This window comes from Thalassophryne amazonica, chromosome 19, assembly GCF_902500255.1.
Source record: "Thalassophryne amazonica chromosome 19, fThaAma1.1, whole genome shotgun sequence".
Taxonomy (NCBI): Eukaryota; Metazoa; Chordata; class Actinopteri; order Batrachoidiformes; family Batrachoididae; genus Thalassophryne; species Thalassophryne amazonica.
Genome location: NC_047121.1, coordinates 56467336 through 56484670, shown reverse-complemented (window position 1 = coordinate 56484670; position 17335 = coordinate 56467336). Strand labels below are relative to the sequence as shown.

Here is a 17335-nt window from a genome sequence, read left to right as displayed (position 1 = left end):
GTCAGATAATGAGTCTGATTTTAAAACAGAACCTTTTCAATTAAAACACACAACAGTCCGATATGATTTTTTTAATGCCAACAATCATTTGAAAAATATTGTGAAAGACCCGATTGAAAAGAAAACTGAACAACTTTGATTTGCTCTGAGGAAATTCGTACTCACGACATATTTGCGAATTACAGACATGCAGCACAGAAAATGCGTTTCTCCAGAAAACAAACAAAAAAATCTGCGTGTTTTGCATAATGTTATTTGTACACACATGCAATCCAAAGCAGATATGAAAACAAAGCCTTAGTTTTTGTATAAATATTATGTTTTGTTTGTATTCAGTTAGATAAGAGATGACGCGCACATGTTGCTCCTCAGCACATTTGGCAAACTCAGCAGAACTTACTGCAAGCAAAGCTGAACAGAAAACTTCAGGGGCCCTATCTTGACGATCATTGGTTCACGGTCTAAAGCAGACAGCGCGAGAGTGCATTTGGGACGCGTTCAACTCCACCGCCCTATTCTGAAGGTGTGTAATCAGAGCACACAGTAAGGCGGTAATTAGGTGGTAATTGTTCATGGGTGTGTTTTGGGGCATAACCACTCAGAATGTTGTTTGTTACTAATTTAAAAGCCGGGGTGCACTGCTATGTAGAAAGAGGAGTGATGTGAGAAGTTTTCTTGACGGACGTGTACACAAAGAGAGAGCCACGTGTACCAAAGCTCCCTGAGGTGACACAGTGAAGCAGTAAGGTGCAGTTTCAAATTTTTACGTTAGTGTTACTTTTATTTTATGTCATGCTTTCCAGTTAAGGTTTTATGCATAATCACTTCCTAATGTGTCACAAAAAAAAAAAAAACAACACTGCACCTCACCACACCCCAATTTAAGACCAACATGACCTTGTGCACTTGCGATGTACAGAATGTGTGCATGAGGCAAGAAAATGAACTACATCAGCTGGAAACTAGCAGTGACACCTGCGGCTCACTGTGTGGAAGACAGGGCCCAAAATGTGACAGATGTTTTTTAACTTTCCTAAATTAAACCAGACTGTGCTCCTTTTGTGACACCCGGACCTGATTAGGTTCCCCACATTAGATCATCAGAGTATCGACAATTAATTAACTGCCAAACAAATAAACAAGATAAATTATAAAACAGAAGGCAACACATCACCTGAAATAAGCTCATATAGAACCGATATAAGGGGAGAAAAACTAAAGAATGTTTGCCGGCTGGGTTTGGATCCAGAAGGCAAAGTGCTTTAAATGAAAGCCAAATTCTGAAGGTTGACTTGCATAATAAAGAAAAAGCAGGAATTAAATTAATAACCATGTAAAGTATTTCCTCTCAGAACGGTGGAAAAAGCAGCATTTCGGTTTGGCGATTCTGCAGCCTTTAGTCGCGGCACAACCTGAAGAAAAAAAAAAAAAAAAAAAAAAAAAAAAAAAAACATGCTACAACATACAAGGCGCATTGAATGGCGTAAGGAAACAGCTCCCCCTGCTGGCCGGCGTTGAAACCTTCAACATTCTGACTCGTCGCTTTAGGTCAGAATGGTTACAACTTCAGTTTAGTATCTAATAAACTCCAAGAACTAGTCAAGACCTGACTTGTTAACATCGCTAGCACTAAGCTAACAGCCGGCGCAGCAGTCCAAGTCTCAGGGCCTTGGTCTTCCTGTCGCTCTGCTCAAAGGTTAAAGGTTTAAACCAATATGGTCTAAACCTGTAGATAGCATCCTACTGGCAATCATGACGTGGTGACAGCGTTGACAAAGAGTTAAAACACGTTAAGCGAGGCTCATCTGCAGAAAACGGGCTTCTAACGGTGGAACGGCCCTCAGTCCCAGTTCTCCCAGTCTTCATCCAGCTAGTAAAACCAGAAAACACACAGACAGTTTATTAAAGTGTGTATCAAATTCAGTCAAAGCATACAAACAATCAAACACTAACCTCTCCAGAAGCTTCTATCTTAGAGAGAGCCAGCTGAACCTCTTCTTCTGTCATGTCCAAGTCAAAGTCTTTCTCCCAGTCCTCGCTCACATCGGTGCTGGACCCTGGACATAAGAGGAGACAACAGTAAATTTGTCTGTAGGTCTGCTGCTCCTTTAAGGGTTACTGAACATGATCTAGTTTTGATTTCAGCTCCAGTACTGAAGGAATCACGACAAGCACCTGGTACTCTGTGCAGGAAGTACTCAGTGTGTTTCCCCTACAGGATCATAATGCTGGACCAGGCCAGAATTTACTTTTAAATACAATCCCAATCATGAATGAATTTGGACGTCTGCAGCACTTTGATTGTGGCGTTCCCTGATACTTTGATCATAAGAATAAGTGATGAAGATGACTGAAAGACTGATCTAAATATGTTCTGAGACTTTTTCACATGAGGAGCTTGGCGTACCCTTCTTGCCATTGTTGGAGGGCGTGGACTTCCCGCTGTCAGAGTTGAGCTCAAACACTCGCAGGTCTTGAGGCCCCTCCTCCTTTGTGGCCTCGAGTTTGGTTGCAGGGACTGAAGTCTGCACTGTCAGACACCCTGCAGTGACCTCCAGTTGAGTTTCACCTCCTTCTGGAGCCTCAGGAGTGACGTCACTCCTTCCAGATATCTGGTCCTCCTGCTTCTTATCTGCAGTATCTTCTAAGCTGATGTCTGTCAGCTTTGTGCTCACCGCTGTGGCAGCAGGCTCGGGCCGCACTTCCAGCTGCGTCGGCAGGCTGGTGCTGTCGCTGCTCACCGACAGCACGGTGTCGCGCTCATCGCTCGCAGACAACACGGGGCTGAGAAGAGCAGCTCCTGTGGACGCTGCCGAGGTCGTGGACAGCTGGGTGGGACTAGTGTCCAACGCAGGTGTGAAGTTGAGTTGAGGCAAAGACTTTGCACCGAGGAAGTCGTCTGACAGCAACAGAAGAGCAGAGAGCCGCTTGAGACGTCAAAGTGAAGCTGGTTATTCAGAACGTAACATTGTTGAGGACCTACCCTCCTCCTCCTCCTCCCAGCCCAGCGTCTCTGTGTGCGCATTCTGCTCGGCCCGCTGCTTCAGAGCCACACGTCTGGCCTCCTCCTACAAAACATAACAAACCTTCATGACTGGACGATGTGGAAGAGGTTTTACTGTTTATTGACTGAGGAGCATGTTCTTCTTCATATGTCACTAATCCTCATCATTACACTTTCCTTCAATTTTTTTTTAAATCCATCAAGAAGAAAAGTATGAATCTGTTTTTATAGCACAGAAAGCTAAACGCTTCCATGACAGGCCTTTAGATTTTGGGTGAAGTTTGAGTCACATCAGTAAGTAAAAGCATTTGTACCCTAAAACACCACCAATACACACATTAAAAAAACTAAACTAAACCAAGCTGACAACAACAAAGAAACATAATTAAAAAATTACAAAGTTGAATATATGTGGGAGTGTGCTGCAGAATTATCTCTTGACATAAGCTCACGGTCATAGAAATAAATGTCACATTTCACCATAAAGCCTTGATGACAGTGAAATGCACATGATGGGAGACACAGATCTGAGGTAGAATGACATACAAAAATGATCCAAATTTAATATAATGGGACAGTCGTGTGTGTGTGTGTGTGTGTGCCAATCTGACATCACAGCAACATGGTGGCACACAGGGTGAGTGGCATACAAAATGATATTTTTCGTGACAGGTTTTATGAAATGTATCTTTTGGGTGCTGACTTGAGGTTTGGATCTTGTTGAAGGACAGCAGCAAGTCACAACCCTGCAGTGGTCTCGTCTCCCAAGATTGCAGATAAAAATACAGCGGAAAGAAGCTGGACGTCCCCAAGCCTACAAACATGTTTTCTGCAGGCACTGGAACGCATTCAAACAGGAAACTCTAAATTATCGACATCTGATTTGCAACAGAATGTCCCAAAAGGTTCAGCTTTGCCTGATCTGACAAACACAAAACAAAAAACCCTGGAGTCGAACAGGACGTCTCTCTGTCAACCAGCAGCCACAGCATTGATTCCACTGAGCTACCAGGAGAAAGTAATTACAACCCTTTGAAGGAGCTGCAGGTACACAGAGGAACACATCAGCAGGTTACCTGGTCCAGCTGGAAGACTTTGTAGAAATACCTCTGCCAGAACTCTGAATGTGATACAGCTGCTGGAACCTGCATGAAACCACAAAAACAAAGACAGAAAATAATTATTTTTTATTACATGTGCTTATCTGGATTATGAGTTCAAAACAAATAGCCTCCATTACACACCATTTTGGAGTAAAGGGATCGTATTGAAGGGCTGTTGACCAAAAGTTCGGAGATTTCGCCTTTCTTCTCGTCCAAACTGAAGGTGGACAGCCAGCTGTCAAACTGCTCTGGAGGACCTTAACAAAAAGAACTTCAGATTAAAGGCTCCTTAGAAAGGGCTCATTTTTGCACCACCTCCATTTCATTATTGAACCAGGTTTAAAAACCACACTGAGTAAGAATTAAAATCTCATTTGCAAGTGAGCAGAGTGACCCTGAGACAGACTGGTGACCTGCTCAGGGTGAACCTGCCTCTCGTGCAATGTAGGCTCCAGTTTCCCCATGACCCTTAACTGGAATAAGGTGGTATAGAAGTGAATGAATGAATTTGCAAGCAATACCAGGCAGAGATGGCAGCACCACCACAGACAATACTTACAAAAAAAGCAATAAAGTCACAATTGACAACATAGAACAGTCAAATAAAACTCCCTCACACAAAGCTGGATAATAATTTGGTATCATCATTTGAATCACTCATTCATCACCCCCAAACTGAATCATTTCTTAAGGCCCTGTCGTCACACCTTGACGATTAACCAGCGTATGCCGACAGCCCCGTTTCCACAGAGTGGTTCGGGTCGGTACTGCACAGTGTGGTGCAGGTCAGAAACACAGTAATTTAACTTTTTTTTTATCTTAGTGGACCATTTTCATTGTGTACAGAATGTTGATGAGTCGAGTGGCTGTGGTAAATGCTGCCGTGAATGAACTGAGTGTTGTGATTCTAAACTTTTAAAGAGCAGGTTGCTTTCTGACCTGATCAGGTCATCACAGACCTGAATAATGAAATCCTGTGATGATTTAAACTTTTAAAGCACCAGTCGACCACAATCAGGTATGTTCAGACCTGAATGAAGTGCTGTGTGATCTGGTGATCACACCAACAGCGCTTTAAAAGTTTAAAGAGTTACAGCGTTTTATTTGATCACACCTGATCGCAGCTGACTGGTGGTTTAAAAAAAGTTTAAATCATCACAGTGCTTCTCTGTGAGCAGAGATTCTATGGCCATTTAAATTTAACATTGGAAACCCCATTTAATGTGTATTTTACATTATATTTTAATCAAACGTGCCCCAATCACTCTCATATTTGAAAGTGAGGTGCAGACTGGTACTCAGTATCACCTCATAAATTTTGATCCAGTTTGTGGATTTTGTGGACATTTGTATTTGTACTTTGACCTTGAAAATTTTTCCCAAGGTAAAAATGTGTGGAATTGGAAACTAGTGTTGGAGGAGGTTTGCGCTCTATGAGCACGGTGCTCTAGTTTGTCTGTGTGACCATCTTTGACAAACTAATGAACAGTTGCTGAGCTCCTCATTAGCTGACAAATAATTTTGAACAGCCTCATGCCACATTTAAACTTCGTCTGCAGAACATCATGAATGAATTGTTCTATCTTACCATCGGGCTCGTTACAGTATGTGGCAGGATCAGCCTGAAGACTGTAGAGACGCGCCTGCAGGGGAAACAAAAACTGTGGTTTCTCTGTTCTGACATCATCTGATCATTTTTTACACTTTGTGAATCAAACAATGGCACCATTTTCACACATGGCCCTGTTTCCATTCACTCATCACACAGAGGACCAGAAGAGAGGCAGATTTTAAAATCTACGCACTCCAGAAACTTCAAAATCTGCTCCTCCTCATTCAGAATTTGACCACTTTGGAAGATTTTGCATGTCAAATTTCTGCAACTGGTAGGCTCGTCTCTCACTGGCTCCAGCACTGGAACACAACTGTGAAGTCCAAATACCAGCTCCTATTAAGAGGAGAACTAACGCCCACCTTAGAACTGTCATAGACCTCCGTAGTTCCTGCCGGTGTTGCCACCAGTGTGATGACATCACAGTCAATGGTTTTATCAGGGGGTGGCGCAAGTGTGTCTGTTATCGACCCTAAGAAGCTGGAAAGACTCTTCTTCACCTTTTCTGTCGTCTCTGAGGAGCCTTCCACCTGAAAAGAGGGTAAATGTTTCATCACGTTTGGTAATGAGTCTTGTGATACTGTTCTTCTGTTAGAGGGTCATTCCGGCTTCAGTTCTACTGGAAGTTTGAAATCAGTGACTCGAGTGAAAGTGAAACTTACAGCGAGTTTGTTTTTAACAGCTGTGGCTGTAGCAACAATAGAGCAGGTTGTGTCATGTTGCACCACGGTAGAGAATTCTGTCAGGTCTCGTTTCAGGAACTCAAGGGCCTCAGATGACTGCAAAGAAAGAACATGAATAAATATAAGACAATTACCATAAAACTGACAACAGTCCTTTAAAAGAAACTCTCATTCACATTTGCTGCATTTGAAAATATAAGTACTGATGGGCAGGAAATAAAGTGCATGACTTCACTCTCTGTGTTACCTTCTCTTTGATGGCCTGGAAGCTCTGCTGCAGCCAGCCTCCCCACCAGCCTTCTCTGCAACCAGACATTTGTACAGGGTAACTTTTTTTTTTTTAAGACAACAGAGGAAAAAAGAAACAATAAGTCAATGCAATTTCTCAAAAGCCCACAGTAACAACATTAAAATATCCAGTTGTTCTGTGAACAGTCCAACACCCAAAGATACTCAATTGATCAAAAACAGATTTTTTATTAAGAATTTAGTCATTAAATCTATTTTACCCTCCACCCTAAATTTATGTTTCTACTGGTGGAGTTGGACTCTGGCTCTGGATAATGTTTGTCAAATGTAGGACGATGTTGCCACGATCACATTAGCATCCTGTCATTCTGCTCTCGTGGCAGCGTTGCTGAGTTGTTCATTCTGGCTGATTGATTTCTGCTTTGTTCTCTGGCCGAGGTTCTGCTGATGAAGAAGCTGATGACCAACACCACTGACAACCCAGGCGATATAATACTTTTCTTTCAACATTAAAACTTCTGAATGCCTTATATTCACTTTATTAGAAAATTGATATGCACAATCATATACTGCTTTTCCTCATCCTATAAACTTCAGGATTGCTTCAGCCACTTAAAACACTGTGGACTCTGTACAATGTATCATGTCAAGTCTATGACATAGGTTAAAACAATAAATTTTCATCTGGCTGAAATTTTTTCCTGGCAAAAATCAATGCCAGCAATTCCCTAAAATGTGGCGTAGTGGGGGCACACACTCTTTTTCCTCAATAAATACAATAAACACATTATACACTATACAAATCTATTCTAAACAGCCTCTAAGAGAGATAAAGCATAAAAAGAATGCAAAACCCAAACATAAAGGTACATAAAAGGGTGGTGGTGGGGTGTAGTCTTGAGTCTGGGGGGTCTCCCCCAGAACATTTTTAAAAGAGTAAGTCAAATTTTGTATATTCTGGTGAATTTTAATGGGTATGAAGCCCTGTGAAACAAAGAAACTCACTTCAAACTGTCATATAAAAATTCTTTGTCTTCTGTAGTATTTTGATCGGTTCTAATCCGGTAAATGCGCCAAAAGGGTGCTGTGTCACTGGCTGACAGTCAATAAAATATAAAATTAGGGCCTAAAGCAAGTGACAACATTGCTCTGCTGCTGCACAAAGTAACACTGTCACCTGTTTTGAAAACGCATGTGCACTCAGAAACACAAAACTGGCTTATTCACATTTAATCGGTAAAATGCTCTCACTCGTAAAACAAATTAGGGCTGCAACTAACGATTCAAGTTCATCGTTTATTCGCCTCATCATATATACAGATACATACAATGTGGAAATCATTTTAGTCCTAGGCGCTCTCTTAAAAAAACAAACAAAAAAAAAAACATAAATACATTCACCACATTATTATTATTTTATTATTAATTATTATAATTAATTATAATTATATTAATTATCGAGCTCAGAACCTCCATGACCAGTGAAAGATCAAGGACCGAGACGTCGCCCGGTATGGTGGAGCCGGGGTCCCACCCTGGAGCCAGGCCTGGGGTTGGGGCTCGTGCGCGAGCGCCTGGTGGTCGGGCCTTAGCCCATGGGGCCCGGCCGGGCTCAGCCCGAAGGAGCAACGTGGGCCCGCCCTCCTGTGGGTTCACCACCTGCAGAGGGGGCCATGGGGGTCCGGTGCAGAGAGGATTGGGTGGCGGTCGAGGGCGGGAGGCCCAGCGGCCCGGTCCATGCTCACAGCCCCTGGCTGTTGGGACGTGGAATGTCACCTCGCTGGGGGGCAAGGAGCCTGAGCTTGTGCGGGAGGTTGAGAGATACCAACTAGAGATAGTCGGGCTCACCTCCACGCACAGCATGGGCTCTGGTACCCAACTCCTGGAGAGGCGTTGGACGCTTCATTTTTCTGGCGTTGCCCACAGGAGAGGCGGAGAGCTGGGGTCGCATTGCTTATTGCTCCCCAGCTCAGTCGCCATGTGTTGGAGTTCACGCCGGTGAACGAGAGGGTCGCGTCCCTACGCCTTCGAGTCGGGGACAGGCCTCTCACCGTTGTCTCAGCCTACGGGCCGAACAGCAGTGCAGAGTACCTGACCTTCCTGGAGTCCCTGGGAGGGGTACTAGATAGCGCTCCGACTGGGGACTCCATTGTTCTCCTGGGGGATTTCAACGCCCACGTGGGCAGCGACAGTGAGACCTGGTGGGTGGTGATCGGGAAGCACGGCCTCCCCGTTCTGAACCCGAGTGGTGTTCAGTTATTGGACTTCTGTGCTAGTCACAGTTTGTCCATCACGAACACCATGTTCGAGCACAAGGGTGTCCATAAGTGCACGTGGCACCAGGACACCCTGAGCCGGAGGTCAATGATCGACTTTGTAGTCGTATCATCTGACCTTCGGCCACGTGTCTCGGACACTCGAGTAAAGAGAGGGGCAGAGCTGTTGACCGATCACCACCTGCTGGTGAGGTGGATCCGCTGGGAGGGGAGGAAGCCGGTCAGACCTGGCAGGCCCAAACGTATCGTGAGGGTCTGCTGGGAACGACTGGCGGAACCCTCTGTCAGGGAGGTCTTCAACTCCCACCTCCAGGAGAGCTTCTCCCGGATCCCGGGGGAGGTTGGAGACATGGAGTCTGAGTGGACCATGTTCTCCACCTCCATTGTTGATGCGGCAGCTCGTAGCTGTGGTCGCAAGGTCTCTGGTGCCTGTCGCGGCGGCAATCCCCGAACCCGGTGGTGGACACCGGAAGTAAGGGATGCCGTCAAGCTGAAGAAGGAGTCCTACTTATCTTTGTTGGTAGGTGGGACCCCAGAGGCAGCTGACAGGTACCGGCAGGCCAAGCGTGCCGCAGCCTGTGCGGTCACAGAGGCAAAAACTCGGGTCTGGGAGGAGTTCGGGGAGGCTATGGAGGAGGACTATCGGTCGGCCTCGAAGAGATTCTGGCAAACCGTCCGACGCCTCAGGAGGCAGAAGCAGCTCTCCACCGGCACTGTTTACGGTGTGGGTGGGGAGCTGTTGACTCTGACTGGGGATGTTGTTGGGCGGTGGAAGGAGTATTTGAGGATCTCCTCAATCCCATCGTCACGTCTTCCGAAGAGGAGGCAGAGACTGGGGACCCAGAGGCGGACTCATCCATTACCCAGGCAGAAGTCACCAAGGTGGTTAGAAAGCTCCTCGGTGGCAAGGCTCCTGGGGTGGATGAAATCCTTCCTGAGTACCTTAAGTCTCTGGATGTTGTGGGACTGTCTTGGCTGACACGCCTCTGCAACATCGCATGGCGATCGGGGACAGTGCCTCTGGATTGGCAGACCGAGGTGGTGGTCCCTCTGTTTAAGAAGGGGGACTGGAGGGTGTGTTCCAACTATAGGGGGATCACACTCCTCAGCCTCCCCGGTAAGGTCTATTCCAGAGTACTGGAGAGGAGAATTCGACCGATGGTCGAACCTCGGATTCAGGAGGAGCAGTGTGGTTTTCATCCTGGTCGCAGCACACTGGACCAGCTCTACACGCTCCATCGGGTGCTCGAGGGTTCATGGGAGTTCGCCCAACCAGTCCACATGTGTTTTGTGGATCTGGAGAAGGCGTTCGACCGTGTCCCTCGGGGCACCCTGTGGGGAGTGCGGGGTCCGGGGTCCTTTGCTAAGGGCTATCCGGTCCCTGTACGACCGCAGCAGGAGCTTGGTTCGCATTGCCGGTAGTAAGTCAAACCTGTTTCCAGTGCACGTTGGCCTCTGCCAGGGCTGCCCTTTGTCACCGGTTCTGTTCATTATTTTTATGGACAGAATTTCTAGGCGCAGCCAGGGTGTAGAGGGGGTCTGGTTTGGGAACCACAGAATCTCGTCTCTGCTGTTTGCGGACGATGTGGTTCTGTTGGCTTCGTCAAATCAGGACCTTCAGCGTGCACTGGGGCGGTTTGCAGCCGAGTGTGAGGCGTCCGGGATGAAAATCAGCACCTCCAAATCCGAGGCCATGGTTCTTGACCGGAAAAAGGTGCTTTGCTCTCATCAGGTCGGTGGAGTGTCCTTGCCTCAAGTGGAGGAGTTTAAGTATCTCGGGGTCTTGTTCACGAGTGAGGGATGGATGGTAAATGGATGCTCTTGATTTACCGATCGATCTACGTTCCGATCCCCACCTATGGTCATGAGATTTGGCTCATGACCGGGTACAAGCCGCCGAGATGAGTTTCCTCCGCAGGGTGGCTGGGCGCTCCCTTAGAGATAGGGTGAGGAGCTCGGTCACTCGGGAGGAGCTCGGAGTCGAGCCGCTGCTCCTCCACGTCGAAAGGAGTCAGTTGAGGTGGCTCGGGCATCTTTTCCGGATGCCCCTGGACGCCTCGCTGGAGAGGTGTTCGGGGCACGTCCCAATGGGAGGAGGCCCCGGGGAAGACCCAGGACGCGCTGGAAGGATTACATCTCTCGGCTGGCTTGGGAATGCCTTGGGGTTCCCCCGGAGGAGCTGGGGGAGGTATGTGTGGATCGGGAGGTCTGGGCGGCTTTGCTTGAGCTGCTGCCCCCGCGACCCGACTCCGGATAAAGCGGAAGAAAATGGATGGATGGATGGATGGATATATTAATTATTATTATTAATCGATTATTTTAGTAATCGATTAATCGGTCGATTATTTTTTTGATTAATCGTTTTTTGCTTACATGTGAGTTTTGCCATTATTTCTTTAAGTGACTTATTATTCTTGTGTAAAAACACAGCTTAGATGTGGTTTGACCAAAACAAATTGTCATTAAACTTAAATAAAACAGGGATGATGTGGAGGTGTAAGAGTCACTAGGTGTTCACAGGAAACTGTTATTTATTTCTATATTCATTTATTTATGTTCATTGTTAGTTGGATTTATCTTTTCTGTTGTTTTGTTTTATCAGGTTCTTTTTGACTGTTTCTCTAAAACTATATTGTAGCATTATTAGTTATTATTATTACTGTTGTTGTTGTTGCTATTATTATTATATTAATAAAAAATTACAATTTGTAATACATTTGACTCTTTTACGACGCTGAGCAATTAATTATTATACAGAAAACAAATGCACACAAACGTGCTGAGATGCAAACAGCTTAATGCTAACTTTAACATTGAAAACCCCATAGACATGCTAACGCGTTAGCATCGGTTCTGTTTTTAAGTTATAAAATACATTTATCAACTGTTTCAGAAGACCATAACAGGTCGTTTAACATAAAAAGGTAAATATTAGTCATAGACATATGCTCTTATGCTGACATTGCTGCTGCTTCGATTAGCGCAGAATGGGATGTTGCTTTGACAGTGAAGACTATCATATTTCGGCCCCAAAACACGCATGACACCACGTGTGCGTGCGTATGTGTGGTTAAATTTTCCAAATGATGACAATCCGTCATGGTGACGGAGAACTTTAACCCATGGTCTAGGAGCATATGCTGGTGCAACAACCATGACGCCATGCAGTAACCTAGATTACAACCAACCACTCTGCTGCAGCCACGTGAAACATGGACGTGTCCTTGAGCTTCTCCAGCAACAGGGGTCCTCAACACTCAGTGTCCAGATAAATGCACCACATGGTCAAAATGCTAAAGCTGGCACTCCCGCACGTAATATCGTTGAAAAATGCTGATAATGATAACCTTTGTCCAACTGATTCCAAAATTTAGATGCATATTCATATACTAGGTTTCCCCACTTGGCAGTTCTAAGCCATATAGTATTGAGATCCATCTCTGCATGAATGCCCCTCTCGTTTCCTGGATTATGAGTGTGGTTACTACCAGTAAGGGATGCTCGACCACAAAATGTCTTGTCGATTTAGTTGTGCGGGGTATTTTCCTCCACACATACTTGGCATGAATGAACATTAGAATGAAAATGATGATTTATCCAGTTACTTCTGGCATAGTGTATCACCAACACGGTTATGACAGGCCAACAAAGCAGCTATTTCATCAATTCAATTCCACAAAGCAATGTCTTTGGCGGGAGGGGGGAATCATGTCTGGTCACAGCTTCTCAAATTTAAACAATTGTTCCTATGTTCAACAAACAAAACAAGTAATTTTAAGATCTCGTTTCATTCTGGTATTTATATACTCAGCAATTATATAAAAAGCCTATCTAGTCTAAAATGGAATGATCATTAGTTGTAGCTTTGTGGTTAAAGTGACAAATCTTCACAGTGAAGCAGTTCTACTTTGGACTTTAATGACTAAAATTGATTTTACAGTTCATCTGGAAAGTATTCACAGTACTTTTTCCACATTTTATGTCACAACCTTATTCCAAAATGGAGGAAATTCACTGTTTTCCCTTCAAAATTCTACTCAACACAATGACAACTTGAAAAAAAGCTTTTTTGAAATTTTCGCAAATTTATTAAAGATAAAAAACTAAGAAATCAGGCGTACATAAGTATTCACAGCCCTTTGCTCAATACTTCGTTGATACACCTTTGGCAGCATTACAGCCTAAATTCTTCTTGAATATGATGCCACAAGCTTGGTGCACCCATCTTTGGGCAGTTTGGTCCATTCCTCTTTGCAGCATCTCTTAAGCTCCATCAGGTTGGATGGGGAGCGTCGGTACACAGCCATTTTCAGATCTCTCCAGAGATGTTGGCTGGGCCACTCAAGGACATTCATAGAGCTGTTCTGTAGTCACTCATTTGATATCTTGGCTGAGTGTTTAGGGTCATTGTCCTGCAGAGTGATGAACCATCACCCCAGTCTGAGGTCAAGAGCACTCTGGAGAAGGTTTTCATCCAGGATGTCTCTGTACATTGCTGCATTCATCTTTCCCTCCATCCTGACTAGCCTCCCAGTTCCTGCTGCTGAAAAACATCCCCACAGCATGATACTGCCACCACCATGTTTCACTGTAGGGATGGTGCCTGGTATCCTCCAAACATGACGCCTGGAATTCACAACAAAGAGTTCAATTTTTGTCTCATCAGACCAGAGAATTTTGGTTCTCCTGGTCTAAGAGTCCTTCAGGTGCCTTTTAGCAAACACCAGGCGGGCTGCCACATGCCATCAGGTTCTTGATCACCATCCTGACTAAGGCCCTTCTCCCCTGAATGCTCAGTTTAGACGGGTGGCCAGCTCTAGGAAGAGTCCTGGTGGACCCCAACTTCTTCCATTCACAGATGATGGAGACCACTGTGCTCATTAAGACCTTCAAAGCAGCAGAAATGTTTCTGTACTCTTACCCAGATTTGTGCCTCAAGACAATCCTGTGTCAGAGGTCTACAGACAAGTCCTTTGACTTCATGCTTGGTTTGTGCTCTGACATGCACTGTCAACTGCCTTTCCAATTCATGTCCAATCAATTGAATTTGCACCGGGTGCACTCCAATTAAGATGCAGAAACATCTCAAGGATGATCAATGGAAACAGGATCCACCTGAGATCAATTTTGAGCTCCATGGAAAGGCTGTGAATACTTATGTACATGTGATTAATTTAAATTTGCAAAAAATCTTAAAAAAAAGCCTTTTTTCCACATTCTCATTACGGGGTATTTTGTGTAGAATTTTAAGGGGAAAAAAATGAATTTTATCATTTTGTAATAAGGCTGTAAGGCCAACAACCCCCCCCCCCCACACACACACACACACACACTAATCATCCCCGCCTGCATGCCAAAATCACCCGCATAATTTTTTTTTTATTTGTTCATTTAAATTTTGGCCAATTTCACTGACTGTGGTACAGCTGGTGACGAGTATGCTTTGGCCGAAGACTGAGCCGGACCGGAACTTGTGGCTTGTTGTCATTGACAACCACACATTCAGTAGAGTATGCATGCTTATCACGCTACTAGCGTGCAGTACAGTGACTATATTCAATATGGAAACAAAATTTATTTTAAAAATAGCTGATATATTCAGTTCCTCACGGGTACACGGATGCTGCTATGTGTACTTTTTCAGGTGTGAAAGAACATTTATGTATCTGTTTCTAAGGGTGATAAACTTTTTTTTTTAATGGGGCCGAAGATAACAAAATTGGGGGAAAAAAAAGTGAAGCGCTGTGAATACTTTCTGGATGCACTCTATACTCAGTGTTAGCTCAAAGTGGCTAAATGAGATCAAAAAATATATTTTATTATTTCATGTTATGTTGATGTCACTGTGGCGTTAGCTCACAGTGGCTAAATTAGTTAAATAAATACACTTACTATACCGTTATTTTATAAGTCATGTTAATGTCACTGTAGTGTTTGCTCACAACGGGTAAATTAGTTAAATAAATATATTTATTATATTGTTATTTTATAAGTTATGTTAGCTCACACTGGCTAAAGTCTGCTATCATTGCGACTTACGATAATCTGTCAAAAAAGAAAACAGAATGCGAAGTTGCGCTTGTTACTGGACTCTGAACAGCGACTAGGCGTCAAAAATAAAGCATTTACGCAGCAGGTTGCTGGTGAACAGACGATTTAAGATGATGAAATTAAAGCTAATCAAGCTATTTTAGTGCTAGCTCGACTGTTTGGGTAAACAAACGCACTTCCGGGAGAGATGACAATCAAACAGAGCAAAAACACACCATAAAAAATTTAACCAAACACGCGTCACTGTGAAGCACACATATGCGTGGGATATACGCGGAGTTTTCCGCATTAAAGTGAAAAATTCAAAGTATTTTGCGAGTTTTTCTCACCCTTCAGCCATCTTCAGACGATGACATCATCAATATTTACTCAACTCTGACCCCGGAAACAAAAATAACTGTCACGTGGTCTGTGCAGACGAGTAAATACGTTATTATTTTTGTTTGTTTTCTAGCAATAAACATTTCGGAGATTTTCACGTTTGCGTCACACCGGGCGGCTGCAGCACGTTAAAGACTTAGAGTTTATATGGTAAATTTTAGTGTGTAACAAATAGTGTTTTTTTTTTTAACTTAATAAATATATTATTAATATATTTGTCTACAGTAATTATTTTATGTAGGAATTTTAGTATATTTGATGTTTTACTCTATATTGTGTGTAGTTACATCAATTATTTTATTTTTAGGATGGAAATAAGTTTGTTACACACTTAGTTCTGTATGAACAAAGTGCAGGATTAATGTAATGATAAATTCAATTTTATTTATTCGTTTATGTCATGTCAGAATCCTCCACATAAGTCCACACCACCTCACCCACCCCACGAGCAAGCACAGTGGCAACAACGGTAACGAAAACTGTTATTTCTTATTTAACAGGAAGAGACCTTCAGCAGACCAAACTTAGTGGGGGTCCATCTGACATACAATCAAGACAGAAGGTACAAAATAAGACTGTCAGAACATGGAGCAACATACAAGTAGAGGCAACTGAGACAACCAAATTCAGCCCACTGGCTGTGTCCCCAATCAGGGGCTGCATCCTTTAAGGCTGCATCCTGTGAAAATCTGGCCTTCACAGACAGCAGACACCGGAACAAACAGTTCTGGATCGAGACGATCTAGCTCACAGAGCATTTTGCTGTTAACACACTAGGTTTTGCTGCCCCTACCCCCTGTTGCCAGAGCAACCTTGACAGCTACACATGCTATAGTGAGGGGCATAACCTTGGATAACTAATCATTTTTAATTCTTATTTATACTTTGTTATAAACACTACTTGTTTATAATTTTACACATGAGCCCGAAATGGTTCTTTTTTTTAAACCAACCATTTTGTCTTAAAAAAAAAAAAAGCACAATGACTCTTGGGATTGTTTGGCCCGCGATGGGTGACCCAGACTGAACGGTCCCCCCTAAAAATCAGCCTGCCCTGCCTTCACTGCGCATGTGTCATTTTTGAGTGTCACCAGCATTTCACAGATTATCACCTCGTTTCTGCTTAAAACTGCACTCTGGTCATCATCTATCTCAGCGACAGATATCTGAAGCTTTTGTACAACAATCATTTCCACATAAATTCAGCATTAATTCATAATGAAAGACGGTGAAGCGATCAGAGTGCCTCAGCAGCTGCTGCAGCGTCTACCTCATTTCATAGAGTCATTTGCGACTCCGCAATTATCGCCTTGTTTTCTGCTTAAAATGGCCTCGCTTCTGCTTCAATCTGACTTTAGAATGATTTAAGAGGTTTTACCTTGTCATGTGATGGTTAATAATCCCATTAATCCATTTGATTGCTTTGGGTGTAAAGAGTCAGTCTCAAACGTGCTGCTGTGCTCCCAAATGATGCATGCGCAGTGAAGGCAGGGTGGACCGTTCATCTGCGACATGGGTACACCTGTTGAATCCTTCATTTTCAAATCAAAATCAAATCAATTTTATTTATATAGCACCAAATCACAACAAACAGTTGCCCCAAGGCGCTTTATATTGTAAGGCAAAAGCCATACAATAATTACAGAAAAACCCCAATGGTCAAAACGACCCCCTATGAGCAAGCACTTGGCGACAGTGGGAAGGAAAAACTCCTTTTAACAGGAAGAAACCTCCAGGGCAGTCTTGTGCTGGGACTGGTTGGGGCTGAGGGGAGAGAATCAGGAAAAAGACATGCTGTGGAAGAGAGAGATCAATCACCAATGATTAAATGTAGAGTGGTGCATACAGAGCAAAAAGAGGTGAATAAAAAGGAAACACTGGGTGCATCATGGGAAACCCCCCAGCAGTCTAAGTCTATAGCAGCATAACTAAGGGATGGTTCAGGGTCACCTGATCCAGCCCTAACTATAAGCTTT

The 17335-nt window shown here is 43.9% G+C and overlaps 1 protein-coding gene across 2 annotated transcripts; it reads right to left on the bottom strand.

Moving 5' to 3' along the window:
• Nucleotides 1-239: 239 nt before the first annotated feature.
• bsdc1 (BSD domain containing 1) lies at nt 240-15369 on the bottom strand. Of its 2 annotated transcripts, none has more exons than XM_034159325.1 (11): nt 15308-15369; nt 6650-6731; nt 6382-6498; nt 6082-6249; nt 5696-5750; nt 4249-4364; nt 4081-4149; nt 2984-3068; nt 2408-2899; nt 1954-2057; nt 240-1870 (listed from the first exon to the last, which is right to left on the bottom strand). In XM_034159325.1, the coding sequence occupies exons 1-11, from the start codon at nt 15316-15318 to the stop codon at nt 1841-1843; spliced, it is 1329 nt and encodes a 442-aa protein (XP_034015216.1). In that variant the 5' UTR covers nt 15319-15369; the 3' UTR covers nt 240-1840. The 2 variants fall into 2 exon arrangements, with proteins under 2 accessions (XP_034015216.1, XP_034015217.1); XM_034159326.1 differs by having other exon boundaries at nt 6650-6704; nt 15308-15361.
• Between the last annotated feature and the right edge of the window lie 1966 nt (nt 15370-17335).

Coding starts and splice junctions, on each gene's coding strand:
- bsdc1 (XM_034159325.1), bottom strand. Junction 4,365..5,695: donor ATACTGTAACGAGCCCGATG/GTAAGATAGAAC, acceptor CTTTTTGTTAAG/GTCCTCCAGAGCAGTTTGAC. Junction 2,058..2,407: donor CTCCAACAATGGCAAGAAGG/GTACGCCAAGCT, acceptor TCTTATGTCCAG/GGTCCAGCACCGATGTGAGC.